Below are 27,225 nucleotides of genomic sequence, written 5' to 3'. Positions count from 1 at the left end.
TTAGGTCTATCTCAAACATACACGCTCAAGTTGCAGAGGGCAGAGCATTCCATTACATTTCACAACACGCTGCTGTGATTAAAGGGAATACGGAACACAATTCTCTGATTTCTACACCAACACTATTTTCTTAATTCATTTAATGAACAGCAAGAACCAGGTTTTTCTTTTTAGCATTTATCTAAGATGTAGAAATAACAAAATAGTTGCAATTGAGTGTATGAAATATTTAATAAGAATGTACGAAGATACAACCAAAATAAATTGTGAGAAAGGATCAAAGATTTTCACCTTTCAACAATCATTTTTTCAAAAATAAAAATACTCAGTCTCCAATTGGGAAAATAATCTACAGTTAAAATAAGATGCCCAAAATAGTTCTGAAGTGTTCACACTCTGTCTTTGGAATGAGAAATGATTACTTAACAAAGAACATCACATATAAACATACTGCTTTTTGAGGCAGTAGCTATCTGTCAAACAAATTGTGTTTGTGAGTTATCAAGTGATTCACAATGCAGCCACTTTTCAAAGTCTGCATAACCCTTTCCCTGAATAAAACCCCCACACTCTCTCTCCTCCAAGACTATAGTAGAGAACAGGCTTTCCAAACTGCACACAAGAGACTGTTGCCACTCTTAACTCTAAAATTACACGACGAAACTGTACTCAGTGTACCACTCCCTTAGACCACAAAAAGGCACTCCATATAGACATACATACATACGTGTGTGCATGTGTGCATACATGTATATACACATATATACATATATGTATATATAATGTATGTGAGAAATGCTTCTTTTAAAAAGTAAATGCAGACTTCTCAATGTTGTTCAAACCAAAGCTATGTTATATGAAAGATACTATTTATTTCCTGTTATTATTCATCAATCTCCAATTCTGTATATTATGTGAAATGTGAAACAGCTTTCAAGCAATTTAAATTTAGAAAAAGAGCCGTGTCAGTGAATAAGATGTGATAAACCAAATGCTTTTAAGGGAAAGGACATTTAGCCAACCAAAGATTCCCATCCTAGTGTCCTGACTGCCAAAAGGAAAGAATATGAAAATGCACGGAGTGACCGCAATTCTCTCTTCTGACAGCTGTACGTAGACGCTGCATAAAGAATTTTTGTGAACAGGCTCATGATCAAACAACTACACCAAAAAGCCTCCAAATTAACAGAATTAAACACACATCAACCTATGATCCAACTTAGGGATCTTTTAGTCTACAGTACTACTGCTAACAAAACTACTACTTCCAATTTCAGTTTTATATTCCAAGAGAGAATGCTCTTCCTATGGATTCCTTTGTTCCAAAATTCACATAAAGTGGGACAAAAACAATTTGCTAAATTAGTCCATCACAGTAAAGGATTTCAAATCAAACACCTAAACACTGATTACCAAGAGGTTTCTGATTTTCACTGTCATCCAAACAATTTGAACAAATTTTAAACTTACTAAACTAAATAAAACTTGGCAGTCAAACCAAATAAGGTCAGTAGAGAACTCCATAGTTTATTTTTATGGTAAAAGTCATTTCACACAATCATAAGTGTGACATAAGAAACCAAAGTTCAGGGTTATTTAGCACAAACCACAAGTGTGGAGTTTTTATATTAGAAATTAATTAAAAACTAACAAAATAGTGTACTTATTACAAGTGAGTCAATTAGGCAAATAAAGTGGCAACACTGAAGCAGGACTGTCTATAGAGCGAGACCCCTCAAGAAGCAATAAAGGTACATACAATGAATCCGGATACAGAGACTTTATTCAATTTTAAAAGCAAATGAAGGTTCCAGACAAAGCTTTGACCCTATAACAAAGCAAGTATGTCCAACTTTAAATCAAATTGCAAAAGTAGCCAACTTCTATTTGTCAGCACTGGCACGAGCACCCTCCACAAGCCTACCCACGTTTCTATTTTCTTCATCCATGTGGTATAAAAGAAAACCAATCTAGATTCCTTGATAAGCTTTATATGATCAAGTATTACAAATAGTCTCTACTGTATGCCAAAATTATTTTTGTGTTCTCTCCAGATAGCTTTACTGTAACAAATGGCAATGTTTATTCTGTGAGTTGTAAACAGCCAACCAATGTTCTGTATTATAGAAACCAATCTACCTGCAATTGAACAACCCACAGGTTCTAACCTGGAACTACTAGGAAAACAATCTGGATGCATTAGTCACAGCAAAATAAAGATATATCCAATAAGGAAATGATGTGAACGGCTACCCTAAAACGAGTTTTACCTTTCTTGAACCTATAGGCCTATCATTTAAGTCAATGACAGCAGCTGTGGCTTCATCCCGAGATTCAAAGGCCACCATGGCTTCACCTGTAGGCATACCTTTTTCATTGTATTTTAAACATACTGAACCTGGAATTACTTGATAACCATAAAAGAAATCTAATATTTCATCAATAGATACAGTAAAAGGCATGTTCTGCACCTTAATTATTGTAGGTCCTGGTTTTCCAGAGCTAGCTCCAAAACCAGGGGGACCCCCAATATGGATCGGGCCAGGCCCAGCCCCAGGCCCAAAGGCTGGAGGCCCACTCAAATGCCCAGGAACACTTCCAAGACCAGGGGGTCCACTTCCAAAACCAGGAGGAGCATTTAAACTACCTGGGCCATTTCCAAAGTTCTGAGGGATCCCTGCAAATCCTGATGGACCACTTATATTATTTGGTGCACCTCCAAAACCTGGAACTTCCAGTCCTAAGCCAGGCAAACCACTATTTCCAACCGAAGGCAGAACTGGCCTAACATCACCAAAGCCACCTCCTAATCCTGGAGGTGGGAGCGGTGGTCCAAAGGCATTGGGCCCACCAAAATTACCCGGGAAGTTAAACGGTGGCCCATTATTGGCCTCCTTTGATCCTACAGTCAAGAAAACATGCTCTTCTCCTCCTGCACTGGGGATGCCAGCACCAGGTATTGCTGGACCAGGTATTGTGGGACCAGGCATTGCGGGACCAGGCATTGCAGGACCAGGCATTGCAGGTCCAGGCATTGCGGGACCAGGTATTGCGGGACCAGGCATTGCGGGACCAGGCATCGCAGGACCGGGTATTCCGGCACCGGGTATTCCGGTACCAGGTAATCCGGCATTGGGTATTCCAGGACCAGGTATTCCGGGACCGGGTATTCCGGCACCAGGCATTCCAGAGCCGGGCATCCCAGCACCGGGCATTCCAGCAGCAGGCATACCTGCACTAGGCATTCCAGCACCTGGTATTCCAGCACTGGGTATTCCAGCAGTGGGAATTGCAGCAGTGGGTATCCCTGCACTAGGTATCACTGGTACTGCAGGATTACCTGGAACAGGTATCTTTAAGCCCTTTTTTCCTTGGACTGGGGGATTTTTCTCAATCTCTCTCATATCTTCTAGGGTAACTATATGAACAAAAGCTTCTCTCCCATTCAGCTTTTTACGGTGTAAGTGTTCAGATTTATGTGCATCGTCTTCAGTTTTAAATTGAACCAATGCTTGCCCTAGACCTTGCCCATTGTTATCGACAAGAACATGTACAGCATTCTCATCCACCGGAATTCCTTCTAGGAACTGAAGAACATCCATCTTGGTAATGCTGAATGGAATGTTTGTTATATGGGCACAGACTTTGGCAGAACTGACTTCCCCCTCCGGATTTAACACCATTTCCCTCTGGTCATAGCTGAAGTTCTGAAGTCGTTTTCGAATCATATCTATCTTTTCTAGCATACCTTTCTTAGTTATTGGATGAACTTGAATAAAGCGATTGCCCATGTATTGTTTATGACGACAGAGAGCAGCCTTATAGTCAGCATCATTCCTGAATTCTACAAAGCCTTCACCAGTTGCTTTCCCATTGGGTCCATAAGCTATATAAATACTATCTTCCACAATATCCAACTTCTTAAAAAAATCAATGACATGTTTGTTTTCTGCTTCAAATGGTAGCCCTTTCAAGTAAACACAAAAACCAGCCTCATGTGGTGATCTTGATCTTGATCTTTTCTGCCCACTGGGTGATTTTGACCTTGGAAGTGTCTGTGGAGGAGGGTGGGCTTGTCCAGAAGGCCCCATACTTTGCTTAAAAGTGATATGACCTCCAGCAGCTACCCACTGTCTCTCTGTGGCTGGACTGACTTCCACATAGCGTTGTATCATCAGCATTCTGTTCCGTTTCAAAGCTTCAAATGTATCTTGAGGGGAGAGAAACTTAACCAATCCATTCCCATTATTTCGACCTACATGATCTTTTAACAAATGTACTGCATCAACTCGGAGCCCATGGAAAAACTCTCTGACATCATTCTCCATTGCAGAAAAGGGCATTCCATGTACACTCACGTACAGATCATCAGGGTTGATGGGAAGAGACTTCACGTTGCTTTGAGAGTTCATCTGTATAGGGTTAACAGGATTTAATGGACCCAGAAACACAGGGTTCAGATTATTGTTCAGACCCATAGGCGCTCCAGAGCCATTCATTCCAGCAGGAAGAGGTGCCACAGGTGGTGGATTCAAGGGTGGCATGCCTGACATGGGAGGCAATGTAGTCAGAGGTGGCACAGAAGGGACTGGGGGAATGGGAGGAACAGGTGGCACGGGAGGCAATGTTGGTACCGGAGGAGGAACTGGTATTGGGGGAATGGATGGCAGCGGTGGCAAAGAGGGCATCGCTGGGATTGGAGGAATTGGTGGTGGTGGGACTGTGTTCATTGGAGAAGCTGAACTCGGAACGGTTGAGCTGAATGTTGGACTCCCAAAAGAAGTCCCCATACTTGGAGGAGCAGTTCCTACGCTGGCTGTGGAAAATGTCTGTATGTTTTTGTTGCTCTCATGAACAGAAGTGGTAGCAGTTACTACACTTGGCGAAGGATTATTAAAGTTGGGTACTGTTGCTGGCAAGTTTACCCTGCTGCTCATCCCTGAGCTAGGTGGTGGTCCTGATCTACTAGCATTTGCTGGTGGTATATCTAAGTTGGCAGTTTCAAAACGCCTACGACTCAGTTCAATCATATTCTGCATTTCTGTTTTACTACTCAATAATAGTGTTACTTTTGACCCTTTAATTGTACCACCTGTGCGCATCATACCAAGCCTTGCATCTTCATCAGTGGCAAAAACGATGAAAGCCTCACCCAGTTCACCCCCTACAATATGCACGCCCCCATCGGGGATGGTCAATCCAGAGAAGAAGTGGCGAATGTCCATGGTCCCCGCCACAATTGGGAGACCTTGCAAACGGATGACCACAGCCATGCTGCGCTGAAACCACACACACCTGCAGATGAGAAAAGGCAACGGCCATGTCAGACTCCTTATTATTTTACCAAGTTTTTAGTTGCAAGAATGACCAGCTACCACATTATCCCACAAACATTCCCGCAAACTATTACAATGTCTTTAATTTAGATAATTCAAAGATCTGAACAATTTCAACGTCTAAAGGCTTTCATTTTGGCAATAGTTAAAAAGAAGTTCAATTTAATACTCAAAAGATCCAGGAAAAACTGAGAACAGTAAAGTCAAAATAAGTACTTAGATTACTAAGCCTTCAGATTTAAAATAAATGTGCAAAAATCTATGGGAAGAATCAGGCAAATGATGCATCAAAATTAATATTTAAAATTGATTTAGAATCTTCTATATAAATTTTATAATTTCATAGTTATCAGTGACATCTTTTAAGGCTCAATCTCAAAAGCCAGAAGAAAGAAACCCGGAATGTTCTGGATTACAAATTCCTAACAATAAAGTAGGTTCATATCTTGAATGGAATCAGGGTATGACTAGCATTTAAATACTGATCCCCAATTCAATCCTTAGCACAAGAAATTTCAAATGATGACAGACTCCATATTTCAGAGTACAGCTTTTCAATACGTTTTATAGTTTTATTAAAAGAAAGAACTGTCTGAGGATGCAGAGATGATTCACTGGGTAAGAACTTGCTGTATGTACAATCATAAGAACATGAGTTCTATTCCCAGCATCCAAGTGTGTATGGCTACATATTTCAGAAACCCTAGCTGGAAGCTCCAGCTGGAAGTCTAATTCCAAGTATAATGAAAGGTACTCAAGATAAGGCACAGAATGATAGAACACCTGACATCCTCTTCCAGCCTTTGCCTATACACAGGCTCACATATGTGATCATGCACACACGCATACACATGCATGTGGGCGCTCTCGTGCGCACTCTCTCTCATTTTCTCTTTCTGGATTTACTATAAGCAAAGTTAACACATACTAAGATTCCAAAGAAACACTAAATAGAATAGCAAAAATCCTAAGTTAACCTATATTTATTGTCCTAAAGTAGAACCTATTACACCACTATTCACCATGGCTATTAGACCAAAACTCTGGTCCAGTGACTCTACTAAATCTTGCTTTAAAAAAAGACAACTAGGGCCAGGCGTGGTAGAATAGCCTTTAATTCCAGGCCAACTTCTCTGAGTTTGAAGTCATTCTGCTCTATAGAACTCCAGGGCAGTGAGGGCTTCATAAGTGAGACTTAGTCTCAAAGAAACAAATGAACAAAATAGGGGTTAGGAACATAGATCAGTTGGTAGAATGTTTGCCTAGCACTCATAAAGCTCACGAATCCATCCCCAATAACACAGATGCTCAGTATGGCAGTGATATAAATTACCCCAGTATTTGAATTGAGGCAAGAGGATCTGGAATTAAAGACCAAGATCACAAATGATACAGATTAATGCATAATACACTATTAGAGCCCTCCAACCTAACTTAACTCCTGTTGAATTGCTGGCTGTTCACTATCTCTTTACAGAGCAAAATCTGTCTCAAAAAAATAAAGGAGGAGAGGAAGAGGGCCTCAGTGAGATAGTTTAACTTCTTAATAAATACTTAAGAGTTCCATCCCTAGGACCCAAACACTGAAGAGAATCCTCTCCCTCCCCCTCTCTCTTTCCCTCTCTCCCTCCCCCTCTCTCTCTCCCCCAACCCCCCCTCACACACAGAGACACACATACCATACAAATAAATAACTATAAAATGACACTGATAATAATAGGGTTCAGCTGGAAAAATGGCTGAGCACCCTCATAGTAGCTCACAACCACTTCTAACTCATTTCCAGATCTAATGCCCTTTCCTGTCCTCCACAGGCACCAAGGCACATATAGTATGTATACATACATACATACATAGCAAACTATTTATATATGTAAAATAAATCAATATTATAACTAATACTAATGGCAGCACTTTGGAGGCAGAGGCAGACAAATCTGGCTATGGGGACATTCACCTTTAATCCCAGCACCCAGGAGGCAGAGGAAAACATATGTCTGTGAGTCTGAGAACAGCCTCCAGGCCAGCTAGAGCTATATAGTGAGACACTGTCTCAAAACACAAAAAGTAGTAACAACATGGGCTGGAAATGTAGCTTAGTTGGTGCTTGCATGGTATCCATGAGGCTCTGAGTTCAATCCCAGCACCTCATAAACTGGGCACGGAGGCATATGCTTATAAATCCTATCACTATTAGTTACAGAATGACCAGTTCAAAGTCATTCTTGGCTACATAACCAATTTAAGACCAGCCTCAGATACATGAGACTATTTTAAAAATATTAAGAGGGCTTGGAGTGATGGTTCAGTGGTTAAGATCACTTGTTTCTAAGTGGACCCAGGTTAAGTTTTCAACATCCATGTAGTGACTCACAACCACCTATTACTCCACTTCCAGGGGCTCCAATACTTTCTTCTGGCCTTGCCAGGTACATACACATACATGTAGACAACCACTCATACACATGAAATCAAAATAAACTAGCTCAGCAGTTAAGAGCTCAGACTGCTCTTCTAGGGAATCTGAGTTCAGTTATAAGCACCATATTAGAGGCTTAAAGTGGCTTTTTAACTCCAGCTCCAGGGGATCTAACTCCTCTGGTTTGCACAAGTACCTGCACTCACATACATATACTCACACAAAGACACGCACACACTCATAATTACATCTTAAAAACAATAATTTTAATATTTTAAGAGAAATCTTAAAGAAGTCTCTCCCAGGTTTGAATTTGATTTCAATATTTCCATTTCTCTGTTTGTTTGTTGTTCCTGTTGCCATTGTAGTACCTGGCAGCATTACCATTTCAATCTTAACTGCTTCTACATTTTTTTGCAAAAAAATGGGAATCAAAATTTGGGGATTGGGAAAATGACAATTTGAAACTAATATGATCAATCAAGTTTTAAATATAAACCTATTAAGCTGGTTCTGAGTGCTCAGGGAAATTTTAATTATTTGAGATTTGGTTTAATAATTTCTCAAATAAGGACATTAGAAGGAACAAGGCTTCCTGCTATAAGCTCTAAGACACAAATAAATGGAAGAAATTCTTCAATGTCAAATACTGTAAGAACTCCAATTTAATATAAAATCTAATATCAACAATATAATTACAATATACAAAATAGAAATATATTGTTTAGTTTTGATAGTTGTTTTGGTTTTCTTTTTTGTTTCTCAACACATAATTCCCCTTATCTTTTGTTTATTTTGAAATATGTTCTTACTATGTAACACTGGAACTCCCTAAGGAGTAGCCTATCCTCCAGAAATCTGCCTGCCTCTGCCTCTGCCTCTTGCTCTTGAGTGCTGGGATTCAAAGGTGTGCACTCGGTAGCCTAAAACAACAACACTCATCTCATTGTTTAGTACACCTGAAAAACTATAACAAACCAAACAGCCAAATTACATATTTAGAATTTTTCCTTCCTACCTCCCTAGCGCTTGGATGTGCTACCCCAGGTCCAATTAATGTTATACTGCAGATTGAATCAGAGCTTTGTGTTTGTTAAGCAAACTCTACCAACTGATTTCATAAGCTTACAATTATATACAAAGACAAACAACCTTCAAATGTAACCAAGAATGATGGATTAATACTAGATATGGAGGTGGGGTGAGTGAATAAAGCTTTCTTAGCTATGGTCTGTAAGACTCAACGGGGGCTGGTGAGAAGGCTCAAGTAACCTGAATTCAATCCCTGGAGTCCACCTGGGAAAAACAACTGGCTTATGCAACCTTCCCTATGACCTCCACAAGTGTGTCACTGCAAAGCTAGTTCGTATAAATAGAAACACACACACACAAAACTACTAAAAAAAAAAAAAAAAAAAACAACAAAGATCATCACCAATAGACCTTCTCAATTTTCTATTTAGCATTGCAATATGGAAGTATATCAGCACATTTACAAGTAACTGAGTCAAATTCACATTCCTTATTGAAGCTGAAACATGTTTATCATGTAAGTAACCAAATCATGATGGCACTATGGTCAACTTCAAAAAATGTTTCATCACTTTCTATGCGAGTAATGTAGGTAAGCCAGGTATTCAAAATCTAAGAATAATTGCATTAGTTTATAACTTACAAAATGAGAACTTAAAATGGTCCCAAGAACACAAGCCTAAATTATATTCATGTAAGTTTCTGTGCCATACTGCTAAGAGACTTACTGAAAGTACCCAGTGAATGAAAACATCCCAAATATTAATAACCTAAGATTGCCAGTTAGGAAAGGGCTGGATGATTAAATCAAGCAGAGTACAGGATCTACTCTTAAACCCATCTTAAGAAGAAACAGTTGTTAGGTTCCGAAAAATATAAAGAAATATCTATTATTCTGTTACTAAGTACTTGGTTGAAAGCAAATCTTAACCTATTCTGAGTCTAGCTTGGCCCCTCAAACAAAAGGTTAAATTCAACTGCTAAGGTCTAAAATTTGTGCTGTACAAACTATTACCTAACATCTACAGCTGTATCTCTAGGACTGCAAGTAACCATGCCAGGAAGCATTGGAATCTATCATCCATCATAATGCTATGGGGGATGGCGCGTGAACTCACTACCTAGTAATAAGAAATGTACAGATAAATAAAACACTCTCAGGAAACAACTATTCATCCCACTCTCATCCCTCAGTAAACACACACGCAAACACACACAGAGTTTACTACACCTATTTTCATACTGCTTAAGGTATCGCATTTTATTTTGTATAAAAATGAACCTATTCAAAATCTCTTACCTTGTAAAACAAGAGATGTATTTTCTTAAGAAGTAGAGGCCAAGTCAATCCTGTGGGCAACCAATTAAAACCAACTTTTAGACTGCAATAAAGAATAAATGAAGGCAAAAATCAATGCAGGAAACAACACGCACAGGCCACACTGAACTGTACATTATGAAGAAGAGTCTGAAACCAGCAGAGTATTTCATAAGAATGTATAATTTTGTTTTTTAAGGAAAGAGACACCAAAATCCCAAACAAATTCTTAATTTGATGTTGCTTTCAAGTCTGAAAATCATTCTATCAAGAAAATGCCATCAGTTTTATCAAGAATATGCTATAAAATAGCCAAAAAATAAATTTAAAAACAGTACAAAAGATCAACTTCTCAACTTCAGATGATAATTGCTTTGTCACTTAACATTTATACAATCCTGAAAATTCCACAAGTCTATCAACAACTTCTCACCAAACTTCTAAAGAAGCAACACAATAACAATTCATGGACAACCGTCATCAATGTGGGACGCTCACAGACATCACTGCAATGCCTCTTTGAAATAGATTACCTCTGCATCATAATATTATAGATCACAAAACACAATTGAAATACAAATTCAAACTCTAAGCACTAATTCCACTGGTATTCAACACATTAAGGGAGATTTCTCTGAATGTAATTCCCAAAAAAAAAAAAAAAAAAAAAACTTGTTTAAAAAGTATCTAAAGCACAACTGTAACCCCAGCACTCCAGAAGCAGAAGCTGAAATACTACTATTAAGCCTAGACCAGCCTGGGCTACATACTAAGTTCTGAGTCCAACCTAGGCCAACAACAAATCCGTCTCAAAAACAAAGTATTTTACAGGCAAATGTCTTAATATATAATGATACTTTCCAAAGCACAAACAGGTAACAGGGTACTTATCTTTCAAGGTAATTTTTTCCAAACTAGTGACGTTATTAACAATTTACAAGCAATATATACACCAAACAATTAACCATATTTTTCTTTTAACTTTAATTTCTATGTGTACAGGTTTTGGTCCGTATTTATATCTGTGCACCATGTCCATGCCTGGGAGCCCAGAGCCCAAAAGAGAGCTTCGGATTCACTGGGACTGCTATTACAGACAGTTATAGGCCACCATGTGGGTGCTGAGAAACAAACTTAGATCCTCTCAAAGAGCAACCAATGTTCTTAACTCCTGAGCCCTCTCTCTAGCATTATAATTATACTTAAAAGGTCATTTTAAAATGTACATTCACTTGTTTTTTTTTTTTCCTTTTTTTTTTTGGTTTTTCGAGACAGGGTTTCTCTGTGTAGCCCTGGCTGCCCTGGACTCACTCTGTAGACCAGGCTGCCCTCGAACTCAGAAATCCACCTGCCTCTGCCTCCCAAGTGCTGGGATTAAAGGCGTGCGCCACCACCGCCTGGCGTACATTCACTTTTTAACCTTTACTGGTGGGTAGTGTAATATAGCAGTCACAGACTGAACATAAACCTAACACATTTTAGGTAAATATTCTACTACTGAGCTCTACCCTCAGCTTAATATTATATTTTTAATTTATTATATGTACATGTTTTATGTATGTATATAGTGTGCAAATGTGTGCATGCCACCAAATGCATATGGAGGTCAGAATACAACTCTGAAAAGTTTGTTCTCACCCTCTACCATGTGGGTTGTAGGGTTAGAACTCAGACTATTATGGCTGGCATCAAGTAGAGACATTTTATCAGCCCAATTCTACTTATTAAATCAGGCTGGTGATCCTCCTGGCTCAAATACACTAGTTTATTTGTTTTCGTTTTGGAGACAAGTCTCAGGCAACCCAAACTAGCCTCAAACTCAGTAAGCAGATGAGGCTGGCCTTTATTGACCCTCCTGTCTCTATCCCTCAAGTGCTAGCAGGGTGCAGGTATCTGCCACCATGATCCACTGAAAGGTGTGATTTGTCCTGGGGGAAGGTCTCACTCACACTGTAGTTCATGCTGGCATTATAGGCATGTGACATAATTTTTAAAAATAGTTATTTAACAAAAAAAAAAATCTATGTGCTTGTGTAAGTCAGAGGAGAATCTTGGGTCTAGTACTTGCCATCTTCCACCTTAAGAAAGGCCTTCTTTTTTGTTTTTTTGACTGCAATACACCAGGTGAACTTTGGCTGGCCCGGTGAACTTCCCAGGATTCTGTCTCTATCACCCAGCTCCTCAGAGAAGCACTGGGCTTGCAGGTGTGCACTTCTTTTTTACATAGATTCTAGGGGTCCTCATGACCCATTAAACCACTGTCTCAGACAGTCATTTCTAAATTCAGAGAATGAGAAAAAAAAACCTGCCACTGTCTGGTACTAAGATTAGCAACAGAACTACTTATCTGAATGATACTCACTTTGTTAATATTCTTTGAAATCAAGTAAGCCACAGTAATAATTTTTATCACCAAAAAGTAAAACAAATTTTTACAAATTCTGTTATTCTAAACTTGTCTAATGGACAAAGCAAAATTATCCTAACAATTTAACATATTATATAAAAGTGAGTTTTGAAACAAAAACCCAAGCTTTTACAAGGCCAGAGCACTGTAGTAATCCTTACCATGTTGTATACAAATCTACCCTAATACAAATTTTTGTCAACTATTATTGTGTACATATTATGATGTGTATGTATGCACAAGTGCCAAACAGCACTGTGTAGAGGTAAGACAACAACTCTGTGGAGTCTTTCTTTACTTCCTGGATGTGTGATCCAGGGACCAAACTCAGGTCACCCAGACTTATGTGGCAAAAGCCTTTACCTTCTGAACAACCTAAACAGCTGTTTTCTTAAACTCTCCATTTAATTACATTTATTTCATTAGTATATTTGTGTGTCACAGAAGCCACAGCATGTGTGTGGAAGTCAGAGGACAACTTGGAGACTCAATCCTCTCCTTCCACCCATGTAGGTCCTAGACACTGAAGCAAGACTGTCAAGTTTTATGGCATGTACCTTCACTCACTTGGAGCATCTCACAACCTAACCAAACTCTTGGTTCTTTGAGCCAGGAGTGGTGGCACTCACCTTTAATCCCAGCACTCGGGCAGAGACAGGTAGATCTGAGTCTGAGGCCAGCCTTGTCTAAAATGAGTTCCAGGACAACTACAGAGAGAAACTCTGTTTTGAAACAAACAAAAACAAAACCTGTATCTATCAGTTTCTGTAACTAATCACAAATGGAAATACAAAACAAAAAGTTTGCTTCAAATAATGTAATTATAATTGCAATAGTAAAAATCATTATTGCAACACTTATCCCTAACTATATAAAAGGTCAGCACTAGGAGCTAAGAACCAGGGTAATTTTCTAGTTAATTTTTGTGCTAAACATCTGGCGCCTATTGGAGATTCTAATGTGAAAGGTCTGGGACATCAGGGTGTAGTACTGTATTCCTGTAACCTCACTGCTTCAGGAGGCAAGAGGCAGGAGGATCCTGGGTCAGAATGGACTACACAGTGAATTCAGGTCCAACCAGGATGTAATGTAATGGGAACAGAAAAACCAAGTAGGAACAAAACAAAAGGTATGGGCCTAGGCATGTTGCCCACATATTAGAGAACTGAGTTTCCTAACTTTTTTCCCTTTCAGACATAAAAAGATACCCCACATCCATCCTGAAAAAGACAAATTTAGGCTAGCCAGTTACACTCAAGGTTCCAAAAAATTAACAGTAAGGAAAACTCTTACTATATTAAGAGATGCTGAAAGCCCAGCTGATCTCGGCAAATGTGTAGTTTAATTTCTGTGTTCAACTTACAGTACAGAATCACTCTACATACAAGAAACACCATCAGAAGCATCCCCTACCAAGGAAAAGTATACGCATTAAGGCTAAATACTAGCACCTTTTTTTTAACCAGTTTCAAAAATAAAACAGATGGAAACTGAGAACTGCAGCATTTTGTTTCAAATCTCACTTTGTAAAGACCAGCAATTTTTATTAGCTCAAAAAAATTATGCATTATTAAACATGTATGGATGTACTGCCTACATGCATCACACGCATACAGTATCGGCAGAGGACAGAAAGAAGGTACCTGGAACTGGCGTTATGGATGGCTATGGACTGCCATTTAAGTTCTGGGATTGAACCTTGGTTGTTTAGAAGAGTTCTCAGTCAGTGTTCTTAACTGCTGAGCTATCTCTCCAACCCCAAGATCACAAATTAACAGAAGTAGCACTGTTTAACCAGAGCCTGATTATTCCTATCTGTTCAAATGTGAGCTAGAGCCTAACTGAACACAGGATCCCAAATTTAAAAAATCTATCTCGCTCACCTAAAGTTCTGGTAAACTTTAGAAGGCCATGACTAAAACAATTTATATATTTAAAAAAAAAAAAAAAAAAGGAGATAAGGGATGACTATACTCCTTTAATCCCAGGACTTAAGGAGGCAGAGGCAGGTGGATTTCTGAGTTCCAGGCCAGCCTGGTCTACACAGTAAGTTCCAGGACAGAGAGGGATATACAGAGAAACCCTGTCTCGGAAAAAAAAAATCTTGACCCAAATGTGGCTTTAAGTCCAAAGCATGGAGGCAGGGGCAGGTAGATCTCTGGAGTTTGAGGCCAGTCTTGTTCCATGATAATCAGGGGCAGGCAATGAGACCCTGTCTCAAAAAAAAAAAATAGTGATAGTAATAATAGTAATAATAATATAAAAATAAAAAAGTTTCTATAGCTAGACATGCTGCACATGTAATACTAGCACTTAAGAGGCAGAGGGACAAAGAGTAAGAGTTTGAAGTTGGCCTGGACTACAACAGAGTCTGTCTTATAAGCAAACTTTATCTACATATAAACTATAGAGACAGACAAGGAGAAAATTGGCCACTGATCCATAGATATCGTTCAGAAAACCTAAAACAACAAGCTTGCTCGTTTAGTGTCCATTTTCCACTTCATTTCCTAACAGATGTTGCTTCAGCACAACAGAAACCAGATACAAACATAAGTATTTGCATATTGACAAGATAAACTTATTTTACTAGCCATTTCAATTATTTGAAACTCCAAAGTAAAATGTCTATCAACAAACCTTTAAGTTACAAAGAAAAGGAACAAACTAAAACTCCAGTCTTTATCTGGCAATAAACACTGAGAAAGTAAATTTTCATTTTGTAAAGTCATCAACCTTTACTTGACAGGAAACAGAGTAAAGTAGAACAACACACTTAAGATCCAAAAGAAACAAAAATCCCAACAATCCCTTAAATGTTCACCTCAGAGACCAGCAACAAGCTCTATTACAACAGGCACAATGTTATCAGCAGTGTAATCCCATCACCAAAGAAACCATGAAATCACAGCTTCACCCCCTTGAATTTGCCCCCATCACCAGATAAAACACACTTCAGATCCTGGGACCATCCTTATAAACACATTTTTCTGACACTGATATAATGTATAATGCTAAATGTTCATGTTTTTAAACTTCTCATTTAGTACTCAGGCAGCAAATCAAGACATTTGTAAATAAGATGTTCCTCCTGCCAAAAAAAATTTAATAGTTATTCCTGATATCAACAAAAATATCCTTTTTATTCATTTATACTTCAAAATAAAAATATTACTTCTAGCCTAACTAACCACATCTACTTTCACTATGGCTTTTAGTCTTAAAAGCTGGCTTTAAGCTTAAAACTCTGCAAACCATAGGTACATAGGTGGTTGGCAGTAAAGCCGCTACAACTACAAGCAAAATTTTCTGTTTATTCTGCCTAAAACTTTTAGTGAGCATTCGTTTTTATGAGTATTTATTAAGAATATGTACACTAGAGGGCTGAAGAGTCTGCTGAGTGGTTAAGATCACTGGCTGCTCCTCTAGAGTATCCATGTTTGACTCCCAGCACCCACATGGCAGCTCACAACCTTCTTTAACTCCAGCTGCAAGGGATCTGACACCCTCTTCTGACCTCTGAAGACACCAGGCATAAATACAGGCAAAATACCCATACACTTCAAAATATTGAAGGCTAGGTTTTAGATTTTAAAGTGGACTCTGCATTTTAGAGGGAGATTTAGAAATTAGGATACCCAGGCTATACAGAGAAACTCGAAAAACAAAAACAAAAACAAAAAAAAGAAAGAAAGAAATTAGTATACAATGTGCAACTAATTACTAATGACATTTTCAGGAAAAAAAATCACTTATTCAAACTAAATATCAAAAGCCAACTGTTACCAGTGACTCCATCAGCTTAAGAGTTCAATGTCAGCCTAAGCTATGATCCTATGGCCAATGAGGAACAACCAACCAAACCTCCAAGAATCACGCAGTGGAGCGGCTCTCTGCAAACTCAAGCTGGACTATCACGACTGGCACTGGTTTTCTAGCATCTGCCCACAGTATAAAACACAAGCATAATGAAATTTTACACCTAAAAACTACCAAGAAGTCCCGACCGTTCAATATGTAGTCAATCTAAACATTCACATGTCACAAAGGGGTAAAAGAAGCCTGAAGTGTATTGCTAGTAGCCTCAACAGTAACCACCACAGTGGTTTGATGTCCACAGATCTGAACATAATTATGTATTACAATCCATAGTGACCAACATTTAATCAAGCATAAGGTGATATAAAAATGTAACACGTTTTGATAAACTACCCAATACACACTAAGCACAGCCTTGTGAACCCACCTAAACACAAACATTTCATTTCCTTCACAAACTATCTTTGAAGTTATGTTTACAGTTCTTCTACAGTCACTTTCTACTAATCCAAGTCTCCACCTCATCAAAAGCAACACGTTTCAAAAACAAGTACACCAGTCTTATATATCTATTTTTTTAAATAAAGATTTTTGTAGGATTTTTTCCAGCTGCAAACACTCTTTAACACTTTAACAGTATACAGTGGTTAACAAGATCCCAGACAATGTTTGTTTCTAAGACTTAAGTTCGCCAAAAATTACACCTCAAACTATTCAAAAAGCTCTGAGAGAAATAGTCCACTCAGCTCAGTCTCTCCCTAGTTTTTTCCCACCAGGTTATATAATAGATTCGCATCATCTTAAAGGACACAATAAAATGGATCCTGCCAACTGCACAGATTCAGTCATCTCTGAACCTAGGAGCCAAGGCTTTAGGACCCAGAATACTTCTGCAACACAGTCTAATTCTCTACTTTATCTACCAGAATGAATGAATATTTAGAACTTGAATTAACCCTAGGTGGACCACATGGAACTCCTTAGAACTTTCACTATAAAACACACACTTGGGCCCACTCGCTCAACACGGGGACCTCAACCTGCTCTGTTAGTCCATACCCCAATACGGAACTGGAGATTCCTAGATGCCTTCCCTTCTATTTTACGCGGCTGCAAAGTAGCGCTGTCAACTTTCAGACAGACAGTAAGATATCTAAGGCACCCATCCTTCCTCCCTGTAACTTCCTAAGATGCAGTAAGGTGCTGCAGATAGCAGTCCCTTCCCTACTTGGGAACCAAGGACCAGCCATCCTATCTACAATTCTCCAATATTTCACTCCTCTACCTACAGGGCGGCTCCAATTACCTACACTCCTTAGGAAACCCCTCCTCAGCGCTGGACCTAGGAAGCACTTCGCTGCAACTCCCTGCACCTTCAGGCTCGAAGGCGACCAGATCCCGGCCTCCCAGGAGACTTTCCTCCCACTAGGTGGTTCCCTAATGTAGTCCCCTTTTGCAGGTCATAGGCCACCGGGACCTCTTCACTTCGGGGCAGAGGTGAGAGTTAAAACCTCGTTCCCGCTTAAAGCCAACGAAACCTTCCCCACTCTGCGTGCAGACGTTTTCATCGCAATCCCTCAACCCGGTAGTTCGCAGGCCGCGAGGCCACCGAGTGCTGCCCACTTCCCCTCTCAGGACCACCAGGGGGTCCCCGCTAAGGCCTCGCTCCCACTTCGGCACGCAGACTCCACCTCTCTCATCCTCGGAGACCGCGGAGCGTGAGCGGAGCCCCAGGACCCCCGCAGCCCCGCCGCGACCCTTTGTGTAGGGCGCTCGCGGCCGCGGGCGCAGAGGCCTGGGAAGGCCCCGCCCCGAGGCACCTAGGAGGCGGCTCGAGCCCCGCACAGCCCCGCCCGTTCCGGGGCTGCGGGAGTCTTACCGGGGAGAGCTTGCGCGGCACCAGAACCCAGACCCGAGTTACCCCCCGCGCGAGTGCCTCAGCCCTGCGGCCGACAGCCCCAGCCCGAACGGCTTTCCCGGAGACCACTGCAGCCAACAACTCCGCTGCCGCTTCACAAAATGGCCGCCCGCCCGCTCCGCCGCTCCGCGTTCCCTGAGTGGGCGGAGCGCCGCTGCGACGTCACCTAGTGGGAGACGCAGGCGCGCTGAGGGTTTGAGGTGGAGGGGGAAACCTCGGAAGTTGCAGGTATTTGTGGTAAGCCCGGCTATTTAATGGCTGTTTGCAAAGTCAGGCCTGAAGCTATTGTCCAAGGTTCGTTGCAGAGTTTTTTTGTACAGGTTCCTTTGGCTCTTGGAGGCCCCGTGAAAGGAGGGAAACAGTGCCTACACTGCAGAACTGTCTTGATTAAACGCACCACCAAGCAAAAGCTTGATTTTTTTTTTCTTTTTTTAACGTATGTGAATACACTATCTCTGTCAGACACACCAGAAGAGGGCATCAGATCTCATTACAAATAGTTATGAGCCACCATGTGGTTGGTGGGAATTGAACTCAGGACCTCTGGAAGAGCAGACAGTGCTCTTAACCACTGAGCCATCTCCCCAGCCTGCTTGATCTTTTTTTGACTTTTGAAAATATTCTGCCTTGGAGCTGGAGAGATGGCTTAAAGGTTAAAAGCTCATTCATACTGCTCTTCCTGAGGTCTTGAATTCTACGAACTACATAACCTCCTGTAACTCCACCTACACTCATATGCACAAACTCTCACACAGAGACATTAATAAAAATAAAATGAAAATAAATATAAAAATAAATATAAAAAGAAGTAAAATATCTTTCTATCTCTCCTGATGGCCCATATAATAATCCCCAGAATTTGATTATACAGGAAGTCCTAGGCTCTACCAAACTCCATTCCTTGATTTTGCGTGTGTGTGTGTATGTGTGTGTGTGTGTGTGTGTGTGTATGTATAAGAAAGAAGAGGGGAGAGGGGGGAGGGGAAGGAGGAAAGAGAAAGAGAGAGAGAGAGATTGATTTGCTTGCTTTAATTCTCCTGGAATTAAAGGTTTGTACTTCTTTGCCTGGGCCTATGCCTTAAGATCAGGATCAAAAGCCTGTGTCTTCCATTCTACATTAAAAGTCCAAGTGAAGTCAATAACCCAATAATAATAACACCTAATATGATATGACTATTCTTCAATGGCAAACAAACAATAAGCTTAGCTGGGTGGGATCTTGCCACAAAGTCCCCACTCTCTTAATCTCTTTATCTCCTTAAACACAGGATTCAGCTCCATTTTATTTCCTGATGCCCCTTTATTACTGGAACTATACATTTTATATTTTTTCCTTTCTTAGCTTGCTACACTTGCTCAAAATCCTCTTCATGAGACTTACCCAGAGAACAAAGTCTATGCTGGGCTTTTTTGAGACTTCCTTTGTCAATAGAATTAGTATAAATTTACCTTAGCCTCAGGTAAACTCTTCACACAAGGGCACAAAGCACCATATTCTTCACCAAAATACCCCAAGAACAGTCTCTAAGCCACATACTGAAATCCTTCTCCATTGAAACCTCTTGGGCCAGTCTACATGTAAGGAGCAGGCCCTTAAACAGGACCAACTCCATTTTGTAATAGGAAACTTGTAAGACATGTCTGGACATGTCTGGTACTTGTAAAGGCAAGTCTGGAAATGAAGCTGTGCTGAGATAACCAGACACGAGTGGTTATCTGCCATGTACGTCAAGAGTAACTCCAAATTCAGCATAAAAGAGGAGCCCGTCCAGAGCACTTCATCACACTTGTAGCCATGACTAGCCAATGTGATCCTCCAGACAAAGCCTCCTCAGCACCAGATCATCAAAGAGTTAACTGAGAGACCTATGCCTCCAACTTCAGGGCTAAGGGACTTCAAACCGAGAGACCAGAGCCTCCAGCTTCTTCCTGGTCAAGCACCCTGCGAGGTCAAATTAGCAATTCAACTATCTGGAAGCTGCAGCCTGACCCCGCCTTCAAGGACTGGAACCTGTAACCTGACACCATCAAAAGGACTCAGGTCGCATAATCCATGAATGAATGATGTGCTTATTGCTATGCTTATTTCTTTGATAATTAGCAACTTTTTATGTGTGTTAATTGTGTATATTGTTAGAGGCAACCTATAGGAAAAGTGACAATATCTTGTTGTAGCAATAGCCTTAGCATTTGTGTTTGTGTTTGCTTGCTGTGCATTATCATTAAAGAAGTAACTGAATTCCACAAACTCTCTGTCTCTTGGCATACTCTCTTCCCTCTCGAGGAGCTGATGATCTCACAGTCAAATCCAGATCCCTGAGTGGAGCAGGACCTGTCGCTCCTCTCCCCGCGGGGGATTCAAACCCCTTGCTCGTAATAGATAAGAGACCCTGCTCGAGATACTACACAATTCAAATCATACTCATCATGAATGTCTTCCATATTCCTACTAGGATGGCCCACTGAGCACCATTTAAAGCATTCCACTGCTTCCCAAATCCAAAGTCCCCAAATCCACATTCCTCCCAACAAAAGCATGGTCAGGCCTATCACAACAATACCCAACTGTAGCCGCCCGCGGCCACGAGTCGAACGGATTCACCTGAGAAGAGGGGCGGGAACGAAAGGAGGATGGAGAGCGAGGGAGAGAAGAGATGAAGCCAAGACAAAGTTCTCTCTGATCAAGGCTCAATGCTTTAATGTTCAGCTCTCAATTTAAAGGGAAAGACCCCGCCCGAATGCTTCTTAGTTTCAGCCAGGAGAGACAAGTGGGATAATCCATTCTTGGTCATGGGTCACCGCCAGAGATGTCTCAAGGCAAGCTCAGCCGGCAGTTCTTCTTTGAAGTTCCTGTAGCAGGCTGTAAGTGCAGCCAAGGTGGCTAGTTCCACCTAGGTCCTATTATTTGGTCTGTTGTGGTAAACAAGATCTCTCAGGCCTGCTCAAGGCTGGGGGAACGGCATACCCAACTCCTGGTACCAACTTCTGCCTTAGTTAGGGTTTTATTGCTGTGAACAGAAACCATGGCTGAGGCAACTCCTATAGGGACAACATTTAATTGTGGCTGGATGACATTTACAAAAGTTAAATCCATTAGCATCATGGAGGGAAGCATGGTGGCATCTAGGCAGACATGGTTCTGTAGAAGGAGCTGAGAGTTCTACATCTTGTTCTGATAGGAACCAGGAGAAGACTGACTAGTCCAGATGGGCAGAGCTTCGAAGCCCACCTCCACAGTGACACACTTCTTCCAACAAGGCCACACCTACTCCAACAAGGCCACACCTCCAAAGAGTGCCACTCCCTGGGCCAAGCACATACAAATCACCACATGGCCCAAGTGGTAGAGCAGCCTGCACAGCAGCCTTTGAAGAGCCTTCTCCTGTTCCAGGCCCCACACAAAGCTTGTAGCTTTCTGAGTCACTTGGTATATGGGACTGAGTAACACACCCAAGTGAGGAATGTGCTGTCTCCAGAATCCAAATAGACCTACTAAACACTGTACTTCATTCTTGGTGGTGGCGAGGGACAGGTGCAACAAGTTACTCTTCACTTTAGAAGCAATATCTATGCATGTCCCACACCACCGGATTCCTAAGAATTTCACTGGGGTAGATGGTCCTTGAATTTTGGTTGGATTTATTTCCCATCCTCTGATACGTATATGTATTACAAATGAGTACAAAGCGGTGGCTACTTCCTGCTCACACGGTCCAATCAGCATAATGTCATTAATATAACGCACCAATGTGATTTTTTTTTTTTTTTTGTGGAAGAGGCAGACAATCAAGATCCCTTTTAACTAAGTTATGACACAGGGCAGGAGAGTTAATATATCCTTGAGGCATAACTGTAAAGGTATACTGACGGCCTTGTCAACTGAAAGCAAGTTGCTTCTGGTGGTCCTTATGGGCAGGTACTGATAAGGCATTTGCCAGATCAATAGCAGCATACCAGGTACCAGGAGATGTGTTAATTTGCTTAAGTAAGGAAACTACATCTGGTGCAGCAGCTGCAATCAGAGTTCCTGGCTGATTTAGTTTTTGAAAGTCAACTGTCATCCTCAACGATCTGTTTCTGCACTGACCAGATAGGAGAGAGAGCTAAGGGGAGATGTGGGAACCACCACCCCTGCATCTTTCAAGTTCTTGATGGTGGCACTAATTTCTGCAATTCCTCCAGGAACACAATACTGTTTCTGATTCACTATTTTCTTTGGCAGAGGCAACTCTAAGGGCTTCCATTGAGCCTTCCAACCACAACAGCCCTCACTCCACAGGTCAGGGAACCAATGTGAGAATTCTGACAAATTCTAAGTATATCTACCACTTTATACATTCTGGACCTGGAAAAATGACCACAGGATGTGTTCTGGGACCTACTGGACCTACTGTGAGTCAGACATCAGCCAAATCTCCATCAATCACCTGGCCGCCATAAGCCCCTACTTTAACTGGAGGGCAACAATGTTTCTTGGGATCACCTGGGATCAGTGTCAGTTCAGAACCAGTAACCAACAGATCCTAGAAGGCCTGATTATTTTCTTTCCCCTAGTGTACAGTTATCCTTGTAAAAGGCCATAGGTCCCTCTGGGGAACAACTGGAGAAAGGCTAACAGTGAAATGGTTAGGTGTCTTATCGAGGTCATTCCTCAGGGGAACCTGGCTACTGCTTCATTCAAGGGGTTCATTCAAGGGATTCTGGAACTGCAAACTGGCTCGAGTCTGAAAATTGATTCACTGGCTAAGATTGCCTTTTGCCACGATTCAATGTAGCCTTCCTTTCATTTGATTGAGAATTTTTCTGCTTATATAGTTCAAACAGAAAAGAGGTAGTGGCCCAGATTAAAGGTGTGCCTTAAGATCTGGAGAGAAGTGTGTGTGTCTTCCAGCATTAAGATCTGGATCAAAACTTGTGTCTTCTGGCCTTAAGATCTAGGCCACAGGTGTACCTTCCATTTCTGGACTCCATTCCAGATACAGTCAAGTTGACATCACTAATAATAACAATAAGCCTACAGACCTACACATTTCATAAACATGTGTCTATGTGTGTGTTTATATCAAACACACACCACTTAGGGAGGCAGAGGCCTGGTCTACACAGCAAGTTACAGGGAAGCCAGGATTATATACAGTGACAGCCTGTCTCAAAAAACATGAAACCTACCCTTTCCATATACATACCTGTATATTTATATGTGTGCATATATAGCTATAGATACTAAAGTAATAAGGATTCAGCCTAGCACTTCAGGTGTGATTAGGTGTGTATGGTCTTTACAACTTGACAACTAAGCTACCCCACTGCACCTCTTGTGTATTTAGCTGTGTATGCAATTGGATGTGCAAATGTGTGTGCATCTGTGTTCATGTGTTCGGAGGCCAAAAGGCAATGTCAGGTGTCTTCCTTCATCTTTTTCCATCTTTTTTTTGTTGTTGTTGTTGTTGTTTTTTGAGACAGGGTTTCTCAGTGAGAGCACATGGTATATACAAGGTGCACTTATATAGATACATACAGGCAACACACTCACACACATAAAATGATTTTATAAAAAATGATTTTTTTAAAATGGCTTAATACCTAACAGCATTTGCTGCCCTTCCAGAGAACATAAGTTTGATTTCTAGTACCAACCCACACTGAACAACTCACAAGAGACTGGCAGCTCCAGAGGATCCAATGCCTCTGGGCCCTGGGAGCACCTGTATTCACATGCATAGACACATGTACATACTATAAGAAAAAGCACGGAAAAGGACAATTGAAAAATGAAATCCTAGAGATCTGCCAATAGCTTTTTAAATTTTAAATATGAAGAGTAGATTAAAGTGTAAAGCTGCAGGCTCGTTCTGCTCCTTTCTATGTAGGTCACCAAGCACTGCTCTCCATGGTGTGCTCACACATGGCCCGAACAGCTTCTTGAGGCCACCCATCATCACGGTTCTCCCTACTATTTCCTCAAAACACTCTTGTTTTTCCATAGCACTGTCCCACGTCTGACAGTCTCTATCTCTCCTCTAGTGTAAAAGCTGACGGAGGCCAGTGTGCCCTTCCTGATGCTATGAACCGGTGCATCCCAATACTCAGAATAAAATGTGTATCCTGGAAATCCTTTAAATTGTTGGGCGAAAGCAAGTGGACTGAATCGTCTGAGAAAGGCAGGTGGAAAGAAGTCTCCACAGTTCTCAAGTGCAGTTCTCCCTCAGACGCTCAAAAACTCACGGAATAGGAAGGGAAATGGGAATTTATTTCTTCAATCTTCAAATTAACAACATTGAATGAATTAAGCAAATTATTAGAATAGTGAGCGAGGTCATGGATATTACTACTAATATTAAAATCAAAAGAGAGAAAGGAAGATGGGACCACAAAGGAAACGAGACTTTAATACAACTTGCTGGTCTTCGGCTCAAGTCGATATAAGGAGATGTCTTTTGAAGCCACAAAAAAGGCTAAAATAAAGTTTGTTTATGCCAGTCCCTAATGGTGTCAGTCCAGCTGAGCAGGAAGAGTGAAGATTCGAATACTCACAGAGAAGCAGTCTTTGAACCTACGGCCTTCTTTCAGTTCCTCCATCTCCCCACAGGTAGTACTCCCCGTGGCAGTAGCATGGCAGTGCCTACAGACCTTCAGATAAGAATGGCCACACTAGACAAGAGAAGAGCTCCTGAGGAAGAATAGGGAAGATGTGCCTACAAAGGAGCCGAGGCTAGGAAAGATACTTCCTTCAATTTCTCACTTGAAAACTTTGTGTGGTGAAGTCACTGAAGAACTTCCGATCTGGTCTGAGCATGGACCACCTGCAGGTAGTGAGGTTCCTGGCTGTGTATGGATCAGGGAGGCTGGAGCAGGCAGGTCAGCAGACAGTCACAGCCCACTCCTCTAATGCTGGGTCCACTTGATGCTCTTGAGGTCAATGCCATCCTGCACCATCTCCCAGAGAGGACTGCCGAAGGAAGACAAGAGGCACCAAGTAGGTGAGGCTTAGACAGGAAGCAGCGGGTGAGCCTGCCCCTCAGGCCCAAGCAACCCTCTGCCTCCTTCCTTGTTGCTCATCTGCCCTTTGCCCAACAAGAGACAAACAAGGCTGTTCTAGCTTTTATAAATCCTGCTCAGTCCCAGGCTCTTTCTAAACTCCAGAATCAGGAAGACTATCTATTGCTTTAACCTTAGCTCTCAGGCATGAGCACCCACCCCTCTTATACAAGAAATGCTACTGAGAAGACTGTAGGTAATGACCTGCGGCCTGACTTACTTTGTGAGTGGTAGGAGTGATGACTATGACAAGTTCTTTTTTGCTTCTGCCACTGAAGATGAGACGCAGACACACACACACACACACACACACACACACACACACACACACACACACGGCAGCATCTTCTGCTGAGCTGAGCCTGACACCCAACTCCTGAACTTTGGCCTTTCATATCCCCAGTCAGTTTTCCTCAGTGTTACTGAATCCCACCCTTTGTTTTTGTTTCTCAGAAAAGCCCTCATGCACAGTCTTCCTGCTGCAGCCTGTGGGTCATTACGTCAGGAACCCACATCACCCCTGGTTTGAACTTTCTGTCTAAGGAAGGTGCTCTACCACTGACCTGTAACCTCAGCCTTCCACTGGCTTTTGCAGGGCTGAGGATCAAACCCAGGGCCTTTACTGATGATACATAAGCAACCTCTATGTTATATGCAAAAACCTAGTTTTTAAAACATATTCTGAAGAACAAGTAGCCAAGGAGGTCTACTTCCTTGCTTTGTGAAATCTTTACATCCTACAATCCCTTTACACTTGGGTTTCTGGCAGTATGAACACAGAGTCTTAGGACAAGAAAAGTGTCAGTGGTTCGGTGTCTTCCACAGAGTCTGCATGCAGGCACACACCTCATCTCCCGAAGTCGCTTGACATGCTGGATGCACTTCTCCACGGTGTAGTCCACCTCTTCCTCTGTAGTGAAGCGGCCGATTCCAAACCTGAGAGAACACAGAAGATCTCTACACCTGGCAGCAGGTTTGCTTTTTGTTTTTTTGACCAATACTCACTGAGACCCACTAAATAAAAGATAAAGAAAGGGCTAGGGGTATCGTTCAATAGTTAGAATTCTTGCTTAGCATGCATGAAGTCCTAGGTTCAATCCCTGACTGGATTGGTAGTACATCTCCAGCCCTTGAAAGGTAGACGCAGAGCAAGCAAAGTCACTCTCTGGCTACAGAGTTAACTGGAAGCCACCTGGGCTGCATGAAAACTACTGGAGCAAAAGAGGAAACACAGAGATGACAGACCTACTTTTCTAGGTAAAAGTTTCTGAGAACACAGCTTGAGGATCGGAACCCACTGACAAGTTTCCTACATCTACTGTAGACATCGTGGGCAGAGGATCTGAGTACAGAACTCAGGCATCTTCATCTTTATCAAGACTCAAGAGGAGGGCAGAGACACAGCTCAGCAGGAAGAGTGCTTGCCTAGCATGTATGACTCCCTCAAACTGCATAAGTCAGACATGGTGAACATATTCCTGTAATCTCAGCACTCTGGAGCAAAGACAGGAGGACAGAGTTCGAGACCAGCCTGAATTTCTGACAAGACCTTAACAAACCAGGAACACACCCCCACATGCTCATACCCCCCACATACAGCTGCCCCCACACACAGTTACACACACAACACACACATACACAAAAATATCCCCCACATTCATACACAAACGCCCAAATGCACACACTCACACACACATACGCAAAAACATTCCCCATACTCACACACATACTCAGAGTCATATACACAAATATCTACTCATACATACACAAAAACAAATGCACATCATACACATTCTCACACACACTCATATACACATACTCACATACATATACCCATGCATGACTCTCTCTCTCTCTCTCTCTCTCTCTCTGTCTCTCTTTGTCTGCCTGCCTCTCTTTTCTCTCTTCTCTCTCCTCTCTCCTCTCTCCTCTCTCCTC

General features: G+C 41.5%; 3 protein-coding genes across 7 annotated transcripts in view; all 3 read right to left on the bottom strand.

The window, feature by feature from the left end:
- The window catches only part of Cpne1 (copine 1), a 40,933-nt gene extending 22,626 nt beyond the window's left edge, over positions 1-18,307 (bottom strand). The window contains exon 1 of one of the 4 annotated variants that reach the window (XM_028775243.1): positions 18,211-18,307. The gene's annotated coding sequence lies outside the window, so the exon portion shown is untranslated. Of the gene's footprint in view, positions 1-3,340; positions 3,363-5,152; positions 5,266-10,087; positions 10,133-18,210 lie in introns of those variants that run through there. The other 3 variants (XM_028775242.1, XM_028775244.1, XM_028775245.1) reach the window with 3 other exon arrangements.
- Positions 1,508-18,307, bottom strand: Rbm12 (RNA binding motif protein 12). Of its 2 annotated transcripts, none has more exons than XM_028775241.1 (3): positions 18,211-18,307; positions 10,088-10,137; positions 1,508-5,295 (listed from the first exon to the last, which is right to left on the bottom strand). In XM_028775241.1, exon 3 carries the CDS (start codon positions 5,271-5,273, stop codon positions 2,250-2,252), a length of 3,024 nt encoding a protein of 1,007 aa, XP_028631074.1. In that variant the 5' UTR covers positions 5,274-5,295; positions 10,088-10,137; positions 18,211-18,307; the 3' UTR covers positions 1,508-2,249. The 2 variants fall into 2 exon arrangements, with proteins under 2 accessions (XP_028631074.1, XP_028631072.1); XM_028775239.1 differs by having other exon boundaries at positions 10,088-10,169; positions 18,211-18,238.
- A 6,171-nt stretch (positions 18,308-24,478) lies between these two features.
- Nfs1 (NFS1 cysteine desulfurase) overlaps positions 24,479-27,225 on the bottom strand; it is a 21,461-nt gene continuing 18,714 nt past the window's right edge. The window contains exons 12-13 of the mRNA XM_028775314.1: positions 26,134-26,223; positions 24,479-25,198 (exon numbers count right to left, since the gene is read on the bottom strand). Of these exons, the coding sequence (XP_028631147.1) occupies positions 25,135-25,198; positions 26,134-26,223 (154 nt within the window). The 3' untranslated portion in view covers positions 24,479-25,134. The remainder of the gene's footprint in view (positions 25,199-26,133; positions 26,224-27,225) is intronic.

The sequence above is a fragment of the Grammomys surdaster genome, unplaced genomic scaffold (assembly GCF_004785775.1).
Source record: "Grammomys surdaster isolate TR1022 unplaced genomic scaffold, NIH_TR_1.0 254, whole genome shotgun sequence".
Lineage (NCBI taxonomy): Eukaryota > Metazoa > Chordata > Mammalia > Rodentia > Muridae > Grammomys > Grammomys surdaster.
This window is presented reverse-complemented; position numbering and strand designations above follow the sequence as displayed.